Genomic DNA, 22,799 nt, shown 5'->3' with positions numbered 1-22,799 from the left:
AAGTGATGGGTGGTGAGTTTTAGGTACTGATGGTGTCACTGTATTTGTATACAAGCACTTGATGCTGATGGAAAGTTCATTCGCACTCGAGAGCAGGAGCTTTCTACTGAAGGTCAATTGAATTTGTGAAACTGTGGAATTCTAAATCTCCCTTAATGCAGCAACACTCCATTGGAGAGCAGCTCGGAAGTGCCTGATGTTAGTGGTGCAGAGATACCCCGAGTTTTGTATTTCCCTGTCTCAGCTGCATTGGGATCTGTGGGGGAGTGGGATGGGCCAATTTGGGGAATGGGCAGAGCCAGGAGGTGATCACAAAGTGCATGAGAGAGAATGGGAGAGCACCGTGTACAGTCACGTGAAAAGACAGACTGACATCAACCAGCAGCCGCAGCATTGTGAGGACCTCTCTCTACAGGGGGAAAGAAAAGAGGACAATTGGTCTTGAAATGCACAAAATATGCATAAAATCTAAAGGCAATATTGAACTTATAAAGTGTAGTGATTTCAGTTGGTATTTAAAAACCCATCCGCTGCTTTAAGTAAAACACCTGGAACCATTTTCAGTTTTAAAAAAATGCAAATTCAGGCTGGTAAATCCGCTGATGGAATGAGGTCAGCTGTGGGCATCAGTGTCCCTGTATCAGCTGCTGTGATGAGGGAAACACTCAGTCGCCATAACAACACAACAAAGCCAGTGAGCACTCCCCTTCCCCCAGTATCAGTCGCTGCCTTGTATGAAGGGGCTGTGGTTGGTGACATTAATCTACAGTTAGAAAGAACGAGAGGGGAGGCTGTTACTGACACTTCTGCCAAAACCCAAGAAGTGGCTGGAAGAACAATACAGCCTCTTAAAACAAGCTAGGAAATTTCTTAGCCTGGTAATTTGGGCAGATTTAACAAGGCGCACACAGAAGACGGCTAAAGCAATATCTTTTCCTACTCATAATATTGCCTTGCTGATCTGGCAAAAGAACCAGAGGGGAGATGAGAATTTATTTTTTATGCAGCAAGTTGTTATGATCTGGAATGAACCTGCCTGAAAGGGTCTTGGAGCAGGTTCAATGGTAACTTTCAAAAGGATAAATATCTGAAGTGGAAAGAATTGCAGGGCTCTGGGGGAAAGAACAAGGGTGGTGTTGGGACTGTTTGGATCATGCTTACAAAGAGCCAGCATGAATGCAATGGGCTGAATGGCCTCCTTCTGCACTGTATGGTTTTAAGATTCCTTGCATGTATTATAACGTGAAGTTGGATGTAATATAGAAGGTATAGAGCAAATGGTGGGGTTAAAACACTTGGGTTTTGCTGTTCCTCTTTTTTTAATCTTTTGAGCCTTCTCGGCTCCTATCACTAAATCCTTCCCTTCCGATAGTTGGCAGGCAGTACACAGCTCCAGCTGCAGCAGCCACAGCTGCTGCTGGTCTGGCTGAGCAAGGTATGTGGCATTGAACAACACTGTGAAAAGCAGCATGCGGACTGAGTGCTTTCACCTAACTCGGAATGACTGTCATTTAACCATCATTCATCACTGCTCACTGAGGTTTTTGTTTCCTTAACAAAATAAGAAGGTACGTGAATCTTAAAAAAAAATAACAGAACTAGGCGGGGAAATGTTAATGTCCCGTACATACCTGCACACACAAGTTAGTTTGCCCATTAACTTTTAAAATGGGCTCCTGCAGTATTGGCATGCAAGCAGTTAACATGTTCGACCGTACTGCTGTTATCTGCGTTACTAGTGGGTAGACATTTCAAACAAACCTGTTAATGCCACGGGCAAAATGGCAGTTGTGGGACGGGGGAGCTCTGAGGACAACTTCCGAACCCAAAACTCGGACAGATGCTTATTGATCTGCTGACCTTCTGACTTCCAGCTTCTGCAGTATTTTTCTGTTCGTGTTAAACCATTGTCTGCTAATATTGGACGAGCCTCTTGAAGCACTGCAGTAGTGCATGAGGTGCTGTAGAGATATTTGTGAAGAATTAATTTTGCTCCCTGACATTTTTTTTTGACAATTTAAAGAGTGTTTAATGCAGAAAGCCTCAGATTGAACATGGTAGGGCAACAATTAGTTTGGCCCAGACAGATTGTTGTATGAGTTCACACACGCACGCACACACACCACACACACAGCTTAACTTATTCAAGTATTTGGAGTGTATTTTGACAAAGTAATTTAAATTAATATTTTGAATGTTTAGAAGTGAAGAACACGCACTATGCAAACTGCAAGGTTTCATCATTCTGTTAAAAAATAAGTCCAACTCTCATTTGACCCCATAGTAGAAGATTCTTTACACTGCTCTGTGAATCAGTCATGAAGGACAGAAATGCAGGATTTGCATTTGAAACATAATGATGAAGGTTACAAAAATCCATTTAAGGAAGTGTGTGTTAAATATGGAACAAGTGGCTATTGAAGGCAATTCAGTTGCAACATTTAATGGAATTAGGTGAGAAATAGAAGGAAAATATTAGGGTAAGGGTAGAGAAATAGGATTAAAGTTGGTACAGAGATTTTGAAGCACTAGTACAGGGAGAGAAGGCAGAATGGCCTACCATACCAAAATTCCCATTATTCAATAGCTATTCTAAATGTTAAAAAGGTAAATATCAACATTTGTTAAAAAAATGTACAGCACCATTCAGTTTGAAGAAATTTCTTTACTCAGAAGCTGTTTCGAATACTTTGACAGTCTGATTTTAGTATATAATGTGACAGAATGTAAATCAGTAGGCTTGAAATTGCAGGGCCTATTAAAGATTGTTTCAAATGTTTTGAAACTCATCTTTTCATAAGCATGCAGCTGAGTACCCCTGCCTCTCAACCCTAAAGCAGAAAAATATCAGCCGTTATACAATAAGTTCTGAAGCTCCTTTGCACCTAACAAGCTATCCCAAGGGAACCAAGCAGGATAAATAAGGCCAAAAAGACAAGTGTTGCACAAGCTTTTGAAGGAGGGATGTATTTTAGTTAGCTGCAGTGTGTGGAAAATGGACGTGTAATTTCTAGAAAAGAGCTATTTAGGTCCTTTGGCATAAAGAATGATGGTGATTATAAAATGATGTGTGCTCCAATATCGCAGCTTCTGATTTTTTTTTTTACTTAGGTTTTTTTTTAAAAAGATCTAAAATGATCAGCATGTGTGAAAGCTAAAAAAGTCCTAGTAAATTTTCCAAGAGCCCATCATCTATTTGGAATTGTTTTGGTTTGAGCTCGGGTTCCAGCATCCTTGGGCATTCCCATTTTCTGGACTGCAATCCGTACCACTTTCCCAACACTTCTCTCCTGCCTGCACTCTTTCAAAGGAGGTGTCAAGCAATGGATCTACCGCATGCATCTAAGTATATATGAAGCATTCACTTCCCTGAATAACTTTTGTGCTATTGTTAAAGGATGACAAATATTGATAGTCCAAAGATACCAATGTGAGAAAGACTTTTTAAAAAATACCATATAGTTGTTACTGTGTTTAAACTAGGTTTTCCCAATTCACACTTGTGTTGATTTTTTTCCAAAAAGGTAGAGGAGAGATCCTTTCAATACGCCTGATGGCAACCCAGAGGGGAAGAAAACAGAGGGGCCAGTACTCTTATTTCCCAGTTTTATGGTGTTCCATTTTATGATATACAAGACCAGTTTGGACCAGTACTCTTATTTCCCAGTCTTTACTGTTTTTTTCCTTCTGGGAGATGGTAAAGACTGGGAGAGTTTCCTGATCAGCCTTACTTCAGAAGGCAACAGCAAGCCACTGCGGTGCATTGCCAATCATAAACATGGACTAACCCAATGGAAGTTCATGATTGCCAATGCTCTGTTAGGGCATGGTACGTCGAGGAGGAGCAGGATAGGGCAGGAGGAAAGTATTTCATATTAGTTCATTGTTAGTAACCTGAAAGATGTTGGGGAGGAGTCAGGGATAAATCCAACACAGACTTCACTCAGGAAGAACTGGGTGAATGAGATCGTGTCCCAGAGTATGTTTTAAAACCATTAGGAGAAATGTGAGGCACATAATTTCAAAACTTCTCATTTGCCGCATTGACTGAGTGTACGCTGTCCCCATCTCATTCAACTAATGCTTCCCTTCACCTCTGTGCGTGCATGAGGATTGGTTGCCTGCCTAACACGTTTCATTATGTGGACGTCCTTTGCTAATAGGACTATTTCCCTACAACACATATGCGTATATCGGGACAGTGGCTGCAATTCATACTCATGTAGAGACATTTCACTCATAGATCCGCTCCATTTGGATTGTGGAATGGAATGCCGGAGAGGAAAAAAATGAGCATGTCAATACTCGCTCAAAGTCTTGTTCCTTATGGCAGGCCCTTAGGAAGCATTCTTAAAGTGGTACACCCACATCTCCTCTTTCCCATTCAGATCTCCAACAAAGATGTACCTTGTTCTGTTCCCCTTCGCATGTCCATTTAATTTTCCATTTGTCAGTGATAATTTGTCAATTTGATTTCAAATTTAGTCCCCTGTGGGACTTTGTTTCATTGGTGTTTGCCTGTTCCCCATTTACTGCCGTCCAGTATTCACCTTTGCCCTATATTGTATTTGGTCACAGATTTCCCCATAGAACAGGGCAGTCTGTTCAAGAAACAAGGGCAGGCCAATTTCAGATAAAGATTGGTCAGGCTATAATAGTACCTGCCTTAGTGGTTCCTATGGACCTGCCTCATGCCATTTCCAACAATTAATAGAAGACCACTGCATTTGGAATGAAATTGCTTTGAAAAACAAGAGATCTAAGTACTAAATATTGCAATTCAAACATCATTCTTTCTCCTCTGTATCTCTCCTTTTTTCACTTGTAATTCGTGAAAGGTAAGATTGAGACAGTAATTTCCATTCCCTAACTAAATATGTTTGAACTTGCCCTTCAATTTGTGGTTTGCTCTGACACTGACAATTTCCTTGTCTTCAATCATTAGAAAGCTATTAAATTCTCCCAAAATGTTTTTTTGTGCCAAACGGAATGATAGTCAGATTTGTCAGCAATAAACTCATCTTCACAGAAGCGAATCAGTAATGCGATAAATACTCACACTGCTTTTGTTTCATTTGATTTTACAGCAGCAAAGAACTTACTGAATAAGAAAACGGATGGAGTCAAGGTAGGTTTAAGGTTTTGCGTGTGTCCCATTTTCTTGGAGGGGTATTTTCATTCTGCCTAAAAATTGCCATCGTAGGCGAACAATGTGGAGTAAACACACAAAATGGAGTCAGCCTTTCGAAGCAGGACAGCTGGGCCCTCGTTTTATGTGGAAGAGTGTTTTCATTTCCTGTGTCATCTCTGAAATTGTTCCCCTAATTATAAATGGTCGCATATTAAAGTTGGGCAGTCTCACTGATTTCTAGCTGTACTGCCTCAGCCTGATTTAGCTGTACTGTGGAGCCAAGTGCTGCATATTGCACACTCGCTGATCAACCCTGTCTTTACCAGCCAGACCTCCTTTAATTTTTGTTCAAAAAGAAAGCCTGGCCAGAGGAATACATCATCCCTAGCTCTTCCTCCTCCTCCTGATTCATACGAAGCCTTTATTTTTTTGAGAATTACAGTTACATGTGAACAGGGATTGCACTCAGTCCTTTAACAATTGTGGCAGTTTGAATTTATAAACCGTAATATAGATGATGAGGATTTATAATTATTGAACCAGAGAGCTAAACGTGATTAGGTCTTTTCAATTAAGCATTGTTCATACATGTATTAGGGGCTTAAACTTCTTTTGGTTTCAAAGGCAACCAAACCCCTGTCGATGACCTTTAATAGGCATTCACTTTGTAATTATGCTCAGTGCTTTCCGGATTGGTTATTAGTTAGCAGGATGATGGAACACTGTTCAAGTACAAATGACGGCTTGGATAATTGTGCATCCTTCTCGTCAAGTATAATTAAGACTATAATAATAGTGTAAAAACAGCACAATGGATTATATAACACATAAACAAAAACATCTGCAGATTAGTTCCCATTAAGGGGATAAGTTTTAAAAGTTATGCTACATTTAGTTACAAAAGACCCTAATTCAATGGTGGGTTGATGGTCTCAGTCGGAGGGCCCACAGAATTGGCTGTTCGAAAAGTTGAAATCCATCGCACTTGTGCAACATGCATCCATACAAATGTAGGAAAATGTGAGGCCATTCACTTTGGACAACAAGAACAGATAGAACACAATTTCTAAATGGTGAAAAGCTAGAAACAGTGGCAGTCCAAAGAGGCTTAGGACTCCAGGTACATAGATCATTGAAATGTCATGAACAAGAACAGAAGATAATATAAAAGGCTAATGGAATGCTAGTCTTTACATCTGGAGGACTAGGGTACAAAGGATAAAATCATTTTTCAGCTATACAAAGCCCTGGTTAGGCTACACCTGGAGTTACCACAAGCAGTTCTGGCCACCACATCTTAAAAAGAATATATTGGCCAGGGGTGGGATGGAGTGCAGTGTAGATTTACTAGAATAAAACATGGATTCCAAGGGTTAAGCTACAAGAAGAAATGAAACAAATGAGGGTTGAATTCCCTGGAATTAGGAAGTTAAGGGGTGATTTGATCAAAGTTTTCAAGATATTAAGGGGAAGTGATAGAGTAGATGGAGAGAAGCTATTTCTGCTAGTTGGGAAGTCCAGGACTCAAGGACATATCGGTCAGAATTTTACGTCCTGGAGGCACGTGCCTGACCCAAAAAGGTATAAAATCAGACGAGATGACATCTGGCGAGCATCCTGATGTCATCTCACACATGCGCGATATCTCGCTCAACGAGCGCACACACAAGTCGGAAGATCGCCCGCCGACAATTAAGCGGAGAATTAAACTCATTAAACTCATTAACAGCCCAATTGTCAGCTATTTTTCATGGTCTGTCCAACCTTACAGTTGACGGGCAGGCTAATCGGCCAGGTGGGCTTTACGTTTTTGATGAAACCTCATCCAAGGGTGGGATGAAATCTCGGTTAGGATTTAAAAGAAATATCTGGGGACTATTTTTTAATGAGGTGCGCTTTCAGGTGCTTGATTGTGCTGCATGGACATCTTTTGCAGCACCTTTGTGCTTTCTTTGATTATTTGGAGGTCTGTAGCTCCCTGGGCATCTCTCTGCCTTCAGAGAGCTCTGTGGAAGTGCTCACCAGCACCCACGGTGATGTCGGCCTCCTCCCCCTTCATTTCCCCACCGGCAGTACTGAGCCTTTCTCTGGGCATGTTTCACACTCTAGCCGGCCTTTAATTGGCCAGCCAGTGTGAAATCGCAGTCAGGGGCTGATCGCAGGCAGAAGCGCATTTCGCATCCACTTCCGGGTTAGCCAATCACGTGTGCCCAGCGACCATAAGATTCAGGCCCTATAGTCAAAAAGTTAGAGTCAGATCTTGCAGGAGTGAAATTTGGAAGCATTTGTATACACAAAGGGAGATAGAAGTTTGGAACTCTCTTCTGCAAATGGCAGTTGATCAATTGTTAATCTATGAGATTGATAGATTTTTGTTATCCAGAGGCATTAAGGGATATGGGGCAAAGGCAGGCATATGGAGTTCATGTATATGGAGTTAGGTCACATATCAGCCATAATCTGATTGATTGCTGGAATAGGCTCGAGGGGCTAAGTGGCCAATTCCTGGCCCTATGTTCCTAATGGGGGATAATGCATCTAACCAATCCCATCCCGACCTGGGTGGGTTGAATTCAAGGACTGGGTGGCCAAAATGGAAATTATTCCACTACCTAGCCCCAAAAATCTTCTTTATTGTGCACAAAAGGTGACAAAAGGAATTATGTCAACAGGTAGAAACACATTTGATAAAGCAAAAGTCAAGCAGCTTAGCAGCAGACTGTCTACTGGAGTAGTACTGGAGAACCATTTCCTAGTGGTTCAGGTCATGTCCCAGAGGGTTGATTGTTGGTCAGTCTGACATGAAACACCGCTTAGATTTAGCATATTCTATCTCATAGTCAGGAGAGGTGGTTACTATTGACTAAGAGCTTAACTGGACCAACCATATAAACACTACAGCTACAAGAGCAGATCAGAGACTGGGAATTCTGCGGCGAGTAACTCACCTCCTGACTCCCCAAAGCCCATCCACCATCTATACAGCACAATTCAGGAGTGTGATGGAATACTCTCCACCTGCTTGGACGAGTGCAGCTCCAACAACACTCAAGAAGCTTGATACCATTCAGGATAATGCAGTCTGCTTGATCGGCACCCCAACCACCATGTTAATTAAACATTCATTTGCTCCACAACTGATGCACAGTGGCAGCAGTGTGTACCATCTACGCAGGGACTTACCAGGGCTCCTTCGACAGCATCTTCCAAACGCACAACCACTGTGACCTAGAAGGAGAAGGGCAGCAGGTGCATGGGAACGCCACCACCTTCAAGTTCCCCTCCAAGCCACTCACCATCCTGACTGGGAACCATATCACCGTTCCTTCAATGTTCATGGGAACAAAATCCTGGAATTCCATTCCTAACAGCATTGTGGGAGTACCCTCACCAGATGGATTGCGGCTCACCAACATCCTCTTGAGGGAAATTAGGGATGGGCAACAAATACTGGCCTTGACAGCAACACCCCCATCCTAAGAAAGAATTTAAAAAAAAGAGAGGATGGGGCTGGAATGTTATGCCTGCCCTGCCTATGCTTTTCTATTGGTTGATCAACAATCGTGCCGAGAGTGTTTGAGGATAAGTTTATGGAGCAGTCTCCCCATTGGAGGAGGGTTTATACTGAAGAGTCCTCAAGGCCAGTTGCAAATAAAAAGTTTTGGAGAGAATGTTATGAATAAAGTTTTCTATTCCCTAAACTATACAATAGAGTAAAAAGGTCAAAAATGGTGAGTAAATATTTAGTGTGAATGGTTGGTTCATGGGATCAAGCAATGTTTTAAAAATAGGGCGGAATTTTACGGCCCTATGGGGGGTGGGGGGGGGGGGGGGGGGGGTGGGGGTAGGCGGTGCCATAAAATGCGGTAAGCCGTTCAAAAATTCATTGACTTTGGCGGGGCCGTAAAATCCCGCAATCCCACTGTCATAAAATTCCGTCCTGCTTTTTTTCAGATATACTTAAAGTCTATTTATTAAAAGTTCTGAATAAGTATGAAGCTTTAAAGTTACAACCTGGCATATTAGCAAATATTACAATTACAAATGTTTAATATATTTTTAAGCCAGTTCTTTTCCTGCCATTTTAACAAGAGAAATTAATCCATTTTAAGCAAAATAGTTGGTATCCCAGAGAGTAACTTCAAGGCCTTAGATATGAAGTAACTGAATGTTAAGTGTGCTATCATCCTTGCATGTATTATAAAAAGCCTAAATTTAATAACTTGCCCCATTTTATTTGTGAAAGTCAAATGCCAGTGGGTTAATGTAAAGGTATCATACTTTGTGTCAAACTGCTTTAGAACTTTGCCAAGTAAATTCTGTGTTTCCCAGAAAATAAATATTTACATGCTTTTCATTACATGTTCACAACATGTTGAATGCTCTACATTGTCATTGTTTTGCTGCATTTTTTTGTCTCTGAAATACTCTGTGTCACTTTTATGTTCTGGATCTATGCCAACCAATGTGGCTAGATCCTCATTTTGCACATATTTAGATGAGCAGAATATCTTCTCATTTTCTCTTTATCACAAAGGATGTTTGTCACGTGCGGACACATTCAGAGAAAAAAGTTTCTGTGTCTCCACCACCCACAGGCAGCATTCAAGCAGCTGGATTTACTTTCTCCTATTTGATCTCAGGAGGTTGGAGATGTTGGCAAGGCTGCATTTGTACCGTCCCTCTCATCCTTATGTTCAAGTTGGCACATGCCCTGACCCCGTCCCTATCTCTATAACCTCCACCAGACCTACAATCCCCCCAGACTCTTGCACCCCTCCAATTCTGGACTCTTGTGCATCCCCAATTTTCATTGCTCCAGCATTGGCAGCTACCTCGGACCTATTAAGCTCTGGAATTCCTGTCCTAAACTGCCCTGCCCCTCCCTTGAGTTGCTCCTTAAAACCTACCTTGTGAACTAAGCTTCTGCCCTAATACTTATTTATATGGCTCAGTGTCAGATTATGCCAGCTCATAAATGGCTTGGGTTGTTTTTGCAACTTTAAAAGTGCTACATAAATGCAAGTTGTTGTTGTCCCTGACAGCTGAGTGATTTGCTAGGCCATTCCAGAGGGTGTTAAAAGTCACTCAGTGTGTAACTGGAGCCATATGTAGGACAGACCAGCACAGTCACTTTCCTTCCCTGAAGAACATCATTGAACTATCTAGAAATTTTACAACAATCTGGTAACTTTCAAAGTCATTAGGTTTCTCCAGGCACCTGCCCATAGATTATCAGAGCTGTTGAATTCATTTTCACAACTGGTTATGGGGGTATATGAACCCACAACCTCCACATTGCTGGTTTGAGTGTCATGACCACTGCACTATAACTACAAGAGTTGCAGGCAACCTCCTTACAGCAATACAGTCTTTTCCAATTATTAATTGCTGAGGATTTTCCTTCTCGCATCAGAAGTTATTAATAGGCAGCAACATCAGAATCCAGCACCATCTGCATCCTTCAATCAGAAGTCACAAAGATAGACATGACGATAGACATAGCAGTAAGAGTGCATTTCTGTCCTCTGATCTCCCACAATTTGTACTGCAGCCAAACTGCGTTTCTTCTACTTCAGTCTCACTTGCTCAAATGTACTTTCAGAAACCAAGCACTTTCAAGAAGCAGCCAACAGGAAGATTATTACATTGGGACAAGAAGGATGGGGCCATTGTTGTTAGTTTATGGTAGGAATCTGCCGGTGGCTATAAAGCAACAGAGCGAAATTGCTGAGATTCAGCTTTCTTATTAGATTTCTTTGCCTGCGTTCCTGATCAATTGGAAGACTGTGCTGGGGAAACGGAATATTTTTTCATTTTATTGGCCACTTATAGGATCAGCTTTCCAAACACAAAACACACGTCCCAAGGCTCTTGTCGTATTAACTTGTACTCAAACGTCCAAACTCCTATGCTATGATTCTCCCAGTGCACCAGAAACATGAATTGGATAATGGCAGAATTACTGTCCAATGTGTGTGGATTTTGCCAGCTAGGGAGCTGGAATGGGTCAATGTGGAGCTCCCCTGCCTCTGAGCTGGAAGGCCTTGGGTTCAAGTCCTACTCCAGGACTTGTTGGCTATGAGAGAACCCAATCATTGGTGCAGGCAAGTCAGTGTGTATCGGTGCTGATCCCCAGCCTGGGAAGATGGACGAGATGAGTGGTAGGAAGGGCAAATGGCTGTAAAACCACTCAATCCAAAAATGATGGTTGATATGAAGGTGACCAACCAGCAGTGTGATGACCACACACAACAAGAGAAAAGCCAAAAGTGGAACCAACCAACCTGTGGAGAATTTGGAATTTGCTATTGGGAATTGAGTCAGATGTTAGTTCCCTTTCACCATCAACCTCCATTTATGAAGGCATGACTGTTGTTTAGATATGATTCTCTTATTAATAGCATGCGAGCCTAGAGAGCAAGTGGCAGTAGGAGTGGGAGAGAGAGAGAGAGAGGGAGAGACAGAGAGGGGGTAAAAAATGGACCATTTTGCCAGCCAGTATATAGTGCTCTGAAGCCAATGACCAGCCGTCCCTGTTAAAATATTGCTGTCACCTTTCATCCCTTTTGTAGCTCATATTGGTGCTCCTTTACATAGCCTCCTTCTGTTGAAAGAATTTATATAGCACCTTTTGTGAGCTCAGGATATCCCACAGCTTTATAGCCATTGAACTACTTGTGAAGTGTCATCTCTGTTGTAATGTGGGAAACATTTGTAAAGAGCAAGATCTCACACAGCACACTGACCAAATAATCTGTTCTGGTGATGTATGGTGAAGGATAAATATTAGCAATGTCACCAGGGACAACTTGAGTGCCCTTCTTCAAAATAGCACCCTGGGATCCTTCATGCCCACCTGGGAGAGCCAAGGTTTAACCTCTCATCTGAAAAAGGTTCCTCCAACAGTGGCTCCCTTGTACTGGAGTGGCAGCCTAGTCTTTGGAGTGGGACTTGAACTCACCGCTTTCCAGCTCATGTGAGTGAGTTACCCACTGAACTACAGTCATACGGTTGAAGGAGGTTCTATGTTGCACCTTCTTCACAGCATTTGGCCGTGACAATCCATAATCTTCTAACCGAAGATTACTTATGTAACTGGATGGAGAGACACCGTAGAATCATCTTCTGTACACCAGCTAGCCACCCATTGAAATTAAGATATGCAATACAGTTAAAGCTACCTTTCGATAGCTGGCCAGTTATGACTATGATGATATGCCACTCCTTATTACAATTTTTTATATGTGAACCCTGAACATTCTTAGTGTGAAATTTGCACAAATTTCATTGATTTTCTGTTTATTCAGCAGGCTGAAGATTGAAAATACCAGATGGGTGGTACACATCCAGCATCTTCTTTCCAATTAGACATTTGTAGTCCTAGAACTTGCCTGGCATTATTGAGAATGACACTGTTCCATGGCCATTTGGAATATCAGGTTGCAACAGCTTGGGATTGAAGAAGTCATGTAACTAGTTCACCCAATGCAACTATACCTCCATTAAAAATAAGCACACAGCAGCGTGACAGCTGTCCTATCTCCCAGTTAGAGGGACCTTGCATTGTCAAGGTGTATTAGCCAAGTTTTTGAACCTCTTGTTATATAATTAGCCCACTGTAGAAATTCTATTTCAATATCAACAATTGAGGAGGACTAGATTTGCATCTCTTAGTTCGGAGTTGCTTTTGACTGATATCTACAAGCAGAAAAATAGGAGTTTCAATATCTGTTGTGCAGCAACCAATTTCATGGTGCTAGTTTCTAGAATTTTTTGGTGATTTTTATTGGAACAAGGTCAGGGTTTAAAAATAAAACTAGTCATTTTTTTTTTTGTAATTTGCCATCTTGCCAGGAATGATTTTAAATTATTAGCATCTGTTTGACCTGGTGAAGACAGGTTATTATGCAGCCAATATAATGGGCAAGATATGAAGGCATAGAGTCAAGCTACACCTCAGTGGCAGTTGTTGCTAGATTTAAGGCTGCTAAATGATCAAAATTAAGTATGAGGAAATCTGAAATGCTGTGTCAATAGCAATGGGATTAGAACAGGGTAAGCTTTTATGCTGTCTGCTCTGCCATGCTGTTAACCGTGTGAAGTCTATCTTCTCCTGTTTCTTTGTCCTTTCCCCATCCCTCTTGTTTGCACCTTGCTTTTGAGATGAGTCAGTTGCACCAAAGACCTTCTAAAGCAGTGCGTTCCACATTCTCCCGATCCTTCCTGTTACGTCACCTTTCCTGGATTCATTTTCAACTGACTTAGCTCAGATCCTAATCTTATGCCCCCCCCCAACTCCACAACCCTCCTTTCACTCACCCACCCCCGCCCCAACTGTTGTGCAGGATTCCAGTGGTGGCGTTAAGTGTCATTGCCAAGTACCTGCTGTTCTCCTCATTAGTTTACATTCCTCAATTAGGTTGCCCTCTTAACCTCCTCATTTCCAGCGAATTAAACTTGTGTAGCAACATAAGAAGATAGGACCTCTTGTAATTCTGTGATGAAATTGGAATTGGGGCAATTATAACCCATCCCACCACTCAGCAAACTGATGGGATTGGGAACAATTATTATTTTGCACCTTGTCAGCTGTTACTGTCCATTTACATACAAACATACAAAATTTGAACAGAAGTAGGCCATTTGGCCCCTGGAGCCTACTCCACTGTTCGATAAGGTCATGGCCGATCTGATCACGTTTCTAATTTCAGATCCCCATCTACCCCTGATAACCTTAGATTCCCTTGCCTAATAAGAATCTATCTACCTCCGCCTTAAAAGTTCTCAAAGACCCGATTTCCACTGCCTTCTGAGGCAGAGTTCCAAGGTTGCACAACCCTCTGAGAGAAAAAAATTCCCCTCATCTCTGACTAAAAGGGAAACTCCTAACTTTAAAACAGTGCCCCCTAGTTCTGGAGTCACCAACCAGAGGAAATATCCTTTCCACATCCACCTTGTCAATACTGTTCAGGATCTTATATACTTCAATCAAGTCACCCCTCACTCTTCTAAACTTCAGTGGAAACAAGCCCAGTCTGTCTAACCTTTCCTCATAAGACAACCTGCACATTCCAGGTATCAATCTAGTAAACCTCCTCTGAACCACCTCCAATACATTTACATCCTTCCTTAAATTAGGAGACCAAAACTGCAACAAGTAATAACCCAACATGTAATACAGGGAGGGGTATAAAATTAAGCTCAGCCTGATCCAGTGGGTTTTACACAAGATGATTTATGTTAAAGTTGCCCCCATTCTGTTTTCTAATAGTGAATATATCTGCTGGTTAAACAAATACAACTCCAGTACCTGAGAAACACACAATTTGCCTTGGCAGTAGGTTAGATCTTTCCTTTGGTTTTGTTGTAATCCATCTGTCCCTTCACAAACAATCTTTGTGCTTTTCATATCTAACCAGTGGAAATTTCTTGTTCTCTTCCCGCTCTCTTACTGAACTGTTCAGAAAAGGAAGTCCAGTTCCAGTGTTCATTTAATGGTGAGGACCTTTTGTAACTTGAACATTTTCACCTCATCTTTTGCGCCTTGTGATCACCAAATGTGTGCACCACCTTGACATTCCACCATCGCATCCAGTGGTGTAACTAGGGCAGATCTTAAAAGTGCCTGTGCCCTGTAGTGTTTGTTGTAGTACTTGTCCTGTCACTCATTGTTCTGTGTTCACTTACGCACCATAGCCATTTGTCAAAGCATAAAAGCAACAGTTTTGAGATCGCAATGATTCTTCTTCCTTCTCTTTTGTTCTTGCCTTAAGAAAAAGTCCTGCTTCTCCTCACCTCCCAGGAGCGCACCAGAATCGAGCATGTAAATTGCAGCAGCATTTCTTGCTTTAAGATACCAATCTTTAGGCTTGTCTGCTAACAATTATCAGGAGCTATACTTGTCACCAAGTTAACCCCAAGCGTAACCGTAGCTTCACAGGATGAAGGAAGTGATGCTTTCTCCCTGGCATGGTTCAATTTGGTAAGCAAAAAGCCAAATCTACTAGGCAGTATTATCCCGGGATTATATAACTACTGGCAAAAAAAAGTAATAAAATTTGCCATTTAAATTATGGAATGAATTGAACGAACAAACCCCATAAATAATATAGGAAATGTCAGCCCATTTCAAGCAGAATTGGAAAAGCATCTACAAGGCCCACTCCAAGTTCAATTTGCTCATGTTGGTTTTCTGAAGATATTAGATGAAAGGGAAGTGGTGGAGGAGGATTTTGCCCATCCAGCACGAGGACCAAGGAATTGAGTCCAGTCCACACCAACAGAGTGGAAGTTCCCTCTCTTACAGCAGTAAGGATCCTGCCTGAGGTGGTTCAGAGAGCCACATGATGGAAGCTACTCAGGCAGCATTAATTGGACGATGACAAACTGCAAGTGTTGGTCTGCATGGAATCATGGCAGCTGCTCGGTAGTACAGAGCTTGACTATTGCTGAAAAGAGAGACATGGTGCTGAAGCTTTTCATCTTGGACAAACTGAAATTTGGCATTCTTGCATTTGTTCTGATGAGTGCAAGATGAAAAGCTTCAACAACACGCCTTTCTTTTTCAGCAATAAACATGGCACTGTTACAATGACATGGCAGAGGGCTAAGCCACTTTGTGTGAGCAGAATATAAGAAGCACTGCTGAGACTTAGGGCTGAATTGTCCCCCTGTCAGGGGGTTTGTGTGGGGACGGGTGCAAACCCGACCAGCGCCCCCAATCGGGTCCACGCTGCCATTTTACGTGGGTGGGCCAATTAAGGCCCGCCCAGCGTGACACTCGCCCGGAAGTGCTGAGCGTTCCCTGTGCGGGTGAAGGGCGTGATTCCCTGAGTCGTTCCTTGTGCTCTTTCACGCATGCAAAGGTGCCTCAGGGAGATCAGTTTGACATGTGTAAATTTAAATAAAGGGAAATAAAAACTTTTAAAACATGTCCCCTCATGTGACACTGTCACATGAGCTGGGACATGTGAAAGAATTATTTTTAAAATTTTTATTGACTTTTAAAACAATTAGTGAAATCTCATATAAAAGCAAAAAACTGCGGATTCTGGAAATCCAAAACAAAAATAAAAATAAAAATATCTGGAAAAACTCAGCAGGTCTGACAGCATCTGCAGAGAGGAACACAATTAACGTTTCAAGTCCGTATGACTCTTCAACAGAACTAAGGAAAAATAGAAAAGAGGTGAAATATATTTGGTTTAAGGGGGTGGGGGTGGGACAAGTAGAGCTGGATAGAGGGCAGTGATAGGTGGAGATAACCAAAAGATGTCACAGACAAAAAGACAAAGAGGTGTTGAAGGTGGTGATATTATCTAAGGAATGTGCTAATAGGTGACATTAAGGGTAGAAAGCAGGACAAGCAAGGTACAGTTTGCCCTAGTGGGGGTGGGGTGGGGGGAAGGAAGCGAAATAGGCTAAAAGATAGAGATGAAACAATGGATGGAAATACATTTAAAAATAATGGAAATAGCTGGGAAAAGAAAAATCTATATAAATTATTGGAAAAAAGGGTGATCGGAATGAGGGTGGGGATGGAGGAGAGTGTCCTCACCTGTCCTCTCTGTCCAAGGGCCTAAACACTCCTTTCAAGTGAAGCAACATTTCACTTGCACTTCCCTTAATTTAGTCTGCTGCATTCGCTGCTCCCAATGAGGTTTCCTCTACATTGGAGAGACCAAACGCAGACTGGGTGACTGCTTTGCGGAACACCTTCGGTCTGTCCGCAAGCATGACCCAGACCTCCCTGTCGCTTGCCATTTCAACACTCCACCCTGCTCTCATGCCCACATGTCTGTCCTTGGCCTGCTGCAACGTTCCAGTGAAGCTCAACACAAACTGGAGGAACAGCACCTCATCTTCCGACTAGGCACTTTACAGCCTTCCGGACTGAATATTGAGTTCAACAATTTTAGATCATGAACTCTCCTCCATTCCCACCCCCTTTCCAATCCCCCTTTTTTCCAATAATATAGATTTTTCTTTTCCCACCTATTTCCATTATTTTTAAATGTATTTCCATCCATTGTTTTATCTCTACCTTTTAGCCTTTATCGATTCTTTCCCCCCACCCCACCCCCACTAGGGCTATCTGTACCTTGCTCGTCCTGCTTTCTACCCTTAATGTTACCTATTAGCACATTCCTTAGATAATATCACCACCGTCAACACCTCTTTGTCCTTTTGTCTATGACATCTTTTGGTTATCTCCACCTATCACTGGCCCTCTATCCAGCTCTACCTATCCCACACCCCCCCTTAAACCAGCTTATATCTCACCTCTTTTCTATTCTTCTTTAGTTCTGTTGAAGAGTCATACAGACGCGAAATGTTAACTGTGTTCCTCTCCGCAGATGCTGTCAGACCTGCTGAGTTTTTCCAGGTATTTTTATTTTTGTAATGAAACCTCATCCCGCCCGTGGATGAGGTTCCATGAAAAATGCGAAGGCCACTTGGGCTCTTCACCTGCCCCTCGACCTTAAGGGTGGATGGGCAGCTCAGCTAATTGAATTAATTATTATTTAAATGGCCTTAATAGGCCTTTGACAGTTCAGCTGTGTGCCCGCCAAACTGAAAATCTAAATGACGTGCGGTGACATCAGGACACTCACCCGACATCATTTTACACTCCTGCTCGCCAACCGGAGAATTCTGCCATTGCAAAAATATTTAAAAATCTAAAATAAAAGCTGCTGCCCCAGGACCAACATCTGCATGCGCTATTGCCCGTAATCTGCATGCACTATTACCCGTAATGTTCTCACAACTGATAAATTTGGCAGGGAAAGCTAAAACTGATTGGAGAAGTGTTCTCGAAGGAAGAATTCTTTCTAAACAGATTTAATGTAAAAACACCGGGCACATTCAAATCCAGTGCATGGATCAAAGATGTCTTTAAATACAATTGGCCACGTTAAATCCCGACAAATGTAGCTAATGTTAATGACAAATTATGTGGCCTTTTACTTTGCCAAGCTGGTTTTGGGTTGATTTTTGGGTATGTGTAATTTTGTTTTTGCTATGGTTATAGGAAAGAAACTGCACTTATTTGGAAAGCATGCTGGGCAGTTAGGTCGTTAATGGGGTACATCATGGGAAAGCAAAGAGAGAGTAGCCAAAATGTTAAGAACCCCGACCAGTGCTTCCCAAGCTTTTTCTTGGTGTGACCCCATTTTAATGCCCCAGACTTTGCATGACCCGAGAATCAATCGAGGCATAGATTACAAAAGTAGGGAGGTCACGTTGGATTTGTATAGAACCTTGGTGAGGCCACAGCTGGAGTATTGTGTGCAGTTCTGGTCGCCACATTATAGAAAGGATGTGATTGCACTGGAGGGGGTGCAGAGGAGATTCACCAGGATGTTGCCTGGGATGAAACATTTAAGTTATGAAGAGAGGTTGGATAGACTTGGAGATAAAAACAAAAAAACTGCGGATGCTGGAAATCCAAAACAAAAACAGAATTACCTGGAAAAACTCAGCAGGTCTGGCAGCATCGGCGGAGAAGAAAAGAGTTGACGTTTCGAGTCCTCATGACCCTTCGACAGAACTTGAGTTCGAGTCCAAGAAAGAGTTGAAATATAAGCTGGTTTAAGGTGTGTGTGTGGGGGGCGGAGAGAGAGAGAGAGAGAGAGGTGGAGTGGGGGTGTGGTTGTAGGGACAAACAAGCAGTGATAGAAGCAGATCATCAAAAGATGTCAACAACAATAGTACAAAAGAACACATAGGTGTTAAAGTTGGTGATATTATCTAAACGAATGTGCTAATTAAGAATGGATGGTAGGGCACTCAAGGTATAGCTCTAGTGGGGGTGGGGAGAGCATAAAAGATGGAAAAAAAAAATTTTTTATTTTTTTTTATAATGGAAATAGGTGGGAAAAGGCAAATCTATATAATTTATTGGAAAAAAAAAGAAAAGGAAGGGGGAAACAGAAAGGGGGTGGGGATGGGGGAGGGAGCTCACGACCTAAAGTTGTTGAATTCAATATTCAGTCCGGATGGCTGTAAAGTGCCTAGTCGGAAGATGAGGTGTTGTTCCTCCAGTTTGCGTTGGGCTTCACTGGAACAATGCAGCAAGCCACGGACAGACATGTGGGCAAGAGAGCAGGGTGGAGTGTTAAAATGGCAAGCGACAGGGAGGTTTGGGTCATTCTTGCGGACAGACCGCAGGTGTTCTGCAAAGCGGTCGCCCAGTTTACCCAAACCCAAAGAATGACCCAAACCTCCCTGTCGCTTGCCATTTTAACACTCCACCCTGCTCTCTTGCCCACATGTCTGTCCTTGGCTTGCTGCATTGTTCCAGTGAAGCCCAACGCAAACTGGAGGAACAACACCTCATCTTCCGACTAGGCACTTTACAGCCATCCGGACTGAATATTGAATTCAACAACTTTAGGTCGTGAGCTCCCTCCCCCATCCCCACCCCCTTTCTGTTTCCCCCTTCCTTTTCTTTTTTTTTCCAATAAATTATATAGATTTGCCTTTTCCCACCTATTTCCATTATAAAAAAAATAATTTTTTTTCCATCTTTTATGCTCTCCCCACCCCCACTAGAGCTATACCTTGAGTGCCCTACCATCCATTCTTAATTAGCACATTCGTTTAGATAATATCACCAACTTTAACACCTATGTGTTCTATTGTACTATTGTTGTTGACATCTTTTGATGATCTGATTCTATCACTGCTTGTTTGTCCCTACAACCACACCCCCACTCCACCTCTCTCTCTCTCTCTCTCTCCGCCCCCCACACACACACCTTAAACCAGCTTATATTTCAACTCTTTCTTGGACTCGAACTCAAGTTCTGTTGAAGGGTCATGAGGACTCGAAACGTCAACTCTTTTCTTCTCCGCCGATGCTGCCAGACCTGCTGAGTTTTTCCAGGTAATTCTGTTTTTGTTTTGGACAGACTTGGGTCTGTTGGAGCAGAGAAGACTGAGGGGCGACCTGATCGAGGTGTACAAGATTATGAGGGGTATGGACAGGGTGGATAGGGAGCAGCTGTTCCCCTTAGTTGAAGGGTCAGTCATGAGGCGACACAAGTTCAAGGTGAGGGGCAGGAGGTTTAGGGGGGATGTGAGGAAAAACTTTTTTACCCAGAGGGTGGTGACGGTCTGGAATGCGCTGCCTGGGAGGGTGGTGGAGGTGGGTTGCCTCACATCCTTTAAAAAGTACCCGGATGAGCACTTGGCACATCATAACATTCAAGGCTATGGGCCAAGTGCTGGTAAATGGGATTAGGTAGGTGGGTCAGGTGTTTCTCATGTGTCGGTGCAGACTCGATGGGTCAATGGGCCTCTTATGCACTGATTCTGTGAAATAATTAATGGACCTGCCTGTCTAACCTTAAGATTAAAGTAACCTGGCGGGCTTCAGAAAAAGTGTGAAACCTCATCCACGGGCAAGGTGAGGTTTCATGAGGGCTTTTAAAAATCTAATAAAAGCTTGAATAAAAGTGATGGATGTGTGCGAACTCGTGACAGTGTCACATGAGGGGACATGTCAGGGAAACTTTATTTTTGTCCATTGACCATTTTTGAATTTGGCATCGATCTCCTTGAGGCAACACTTAGCCTCAGGGAGATGAGTGCACTGCTTCGTGCGCATGTGCGAAAGAGCACGTTCCCGGCTGAGGGAATCCTCCCCCCGACCGCACAGAGCGCATAGCACTTCCTGGCAGACGTCACGCCGGAGGGCCTTAATTGGCCCACCCACGTAAAATGGCAGTGCACCCCCAATTGGGAGCACTGATCGGAGGCATGACTGCACGTGCCCACTCCTGCAGTTCCCCCACAACGGGGGGGGTGGAGGATGGGGGGGGGGGTGGGGTGGGTGGGGGGGGATTCTTCCCATAAGATTTTTGCAGCAGCAGCAATCGGGCCTCAGTAATCTGTCCATTAAGCCGAACCCACCATTAGATAAAAATGTGAGAAAGGACTTCGCAGGTGTTAGTATTCAGTCTGAGCCATTGCTAATTAGAGCTCATGACCCCAAAATCTTGTCACACAAATCTGGTAGGGGTTACGATGCACAGTTTGGGAAGTCCTGTCTTCAACCATCCAGAAATGTTAATTGTGGCCAAGGAGTCTGTGTCCTGAAGCAAAAAGTACCTTTGACTGATTAAAATTTCAACGATGGTGGCAGAAAGTGTCTGTGCGCAAGCATTTTTTTTAAGCTTTAAAGAGACTAGCATTAGCAAGAATGTGTTCACTTTGAAACTGTCAAAACACACCTTGGACATGCATTTTATGACATCATTTGAAGATGTTATCACTTGCAGAGGTGCAAATTTCTACCCAGATTGGTCAATGTCCTCCCTTGCCTAGTGGGTGAATGGTGTTCCTGTAATTGACCATAGTGTGGACACAGTTATCAGCTCCACACTATCATGCCATAGTCCTGTGTTGTCCTTGTAGTGACAATTAAATTTAATCCACTGGCAAAGTAACTTAATGTTAGTCCTTTTGATGCATTGGTTAACCAATGACAAAATGGAATATGGTTTTTGGTTTTTGTTTAAGAGAAGCATTATCAAAGAATATTCAAAGAAACTAGTCTACACATGCGTCAGGATACACCTCAGCAACCCCACTTCCTCCTTCCTCTCCCCAGCTTGTGGTTCCAATTAATTGAACGGGATAGGAGAAAGTATTTAGCTTAGTAAAGTACTCTATCCTTAATCCTTTGTCAACTGTTGTTGATAAAGCTTTTCCCTGTGGAATAATGCTTTCTTCTGGCTCTGACATCCTTCCTTGAGTCCATCAGTGACTAAAGTCTGACATGCAGGTAAGTTATTTGATTAGAGGGGACAGGTGCAGTTTGTATCGTGTAATTTGAAGGGGCCCTTTCTCATACTAGGGGGTTCAGGCTTCACTTCCAAACAGAGCTAGAATCAGGCACACCTTCAATCAAACACGCCATAGTAATTCCTATAAATGTGCTGAGGCGGAGTTAACTATTTAATGATGCAATAAGGCTGCCCATTAATATTCAACAAATCTAGTAAGCCAATTCTGCAAAAATGTAACTGAGTTTTTGGTTCTCTGAAAGGTATTTTAGGATCTAATCACCAAAGTGAGATCGGCAGACTCACTTTAGGCTGCAGATTACAGAAACTGAAAGTATCAAATTATGGGGACAAGTTGCATTGACTAGGCCTTTATTCCTTTTCGTGTAGACAATGAAGGGGTGATTTAATTGAGGTGTTTAAGATGATTGAAGAAGTCAAGAGGGTAGATAGAAATATCTTCACTAGATGGGGAAGTTCTGAAGAGGGGGCATAATCTTAAAATTAGAATAGGGCCATTCAGGGGTTATGTCAGGAAACACAACTTCAAACAAAGTGTAGTGGAAATCTGGGACTCTGCCCCAGAAACCTCTAGAGGCTGGGGGAAAATCAACTGAAAATTTCAAAACTGAGATAGATAAATGTTTTTTGTTGGGTGAGGGTATTAATGTTTATGGATCCAAGGTGGGTAGATGGAGTTGAGATACCAGATCAGCCACTGAATGGCAGAACAATCTCAAGGGGCTGAATGGCCTACTCTTCAAATATTGGAGGCACAGGGTCAGCTGATCTCCACATATGCACTTGGATGCATGTGCAAAGTGTTGACAATGTCCTCAGCAGCTGAATGCAGGATGGGAGCTTCTATTTTC

At 42.6% G+C, this 22,799-nt stretch overlaps 1 protein-coding gene across 7 annotated transcripts in view; it reads left to right on the top strand.

Moving 5' to 3' along the window:
• Nucleotides 1-22,799, top strand: part of camk2g2 (calcium/calmodulin-dependent protein kinase (CaM kinase) II gamma 2) — a 351,948-nt gene that overhangs the window by 277,036 nt on the left and 52,113 nt on the right. For all 7 annotated transcript variants that reach the window (XM_041176368.1, XM_041176369.1, XM_041176371.1 and 4 more), the window contains exon 13: nt 5,088-5,128. In XM_041176368.1, coding sequence (XP_041032302.1) covers nt 5,088-5,128 — 41 coding nt within the window. The remainder of the gene's footprint in view (nt 1-5,087; nt 5,129-22,799) is intronic.

The sequence above is a fragment of the Carcharodon carcharias genome, chromosome 28, assembly GCF_017639515.1.
Source record: "Carcharodon carcharias isolate sCarCar2 chromosome 28, sCarCar2.pri, whole genome shotgun sequence".
NCBI lineage: Eukaryota > Metazoa > Chordata > Chondrichthyes > Lamniformes > Lamnidae > Carcharodon > Carcharodon carcharias.
The sequence above is the reverse complement of the archived record's forward strand: the minus strand, read 5'-3'. Positions and strand labels throughout refer to the sequence as shown.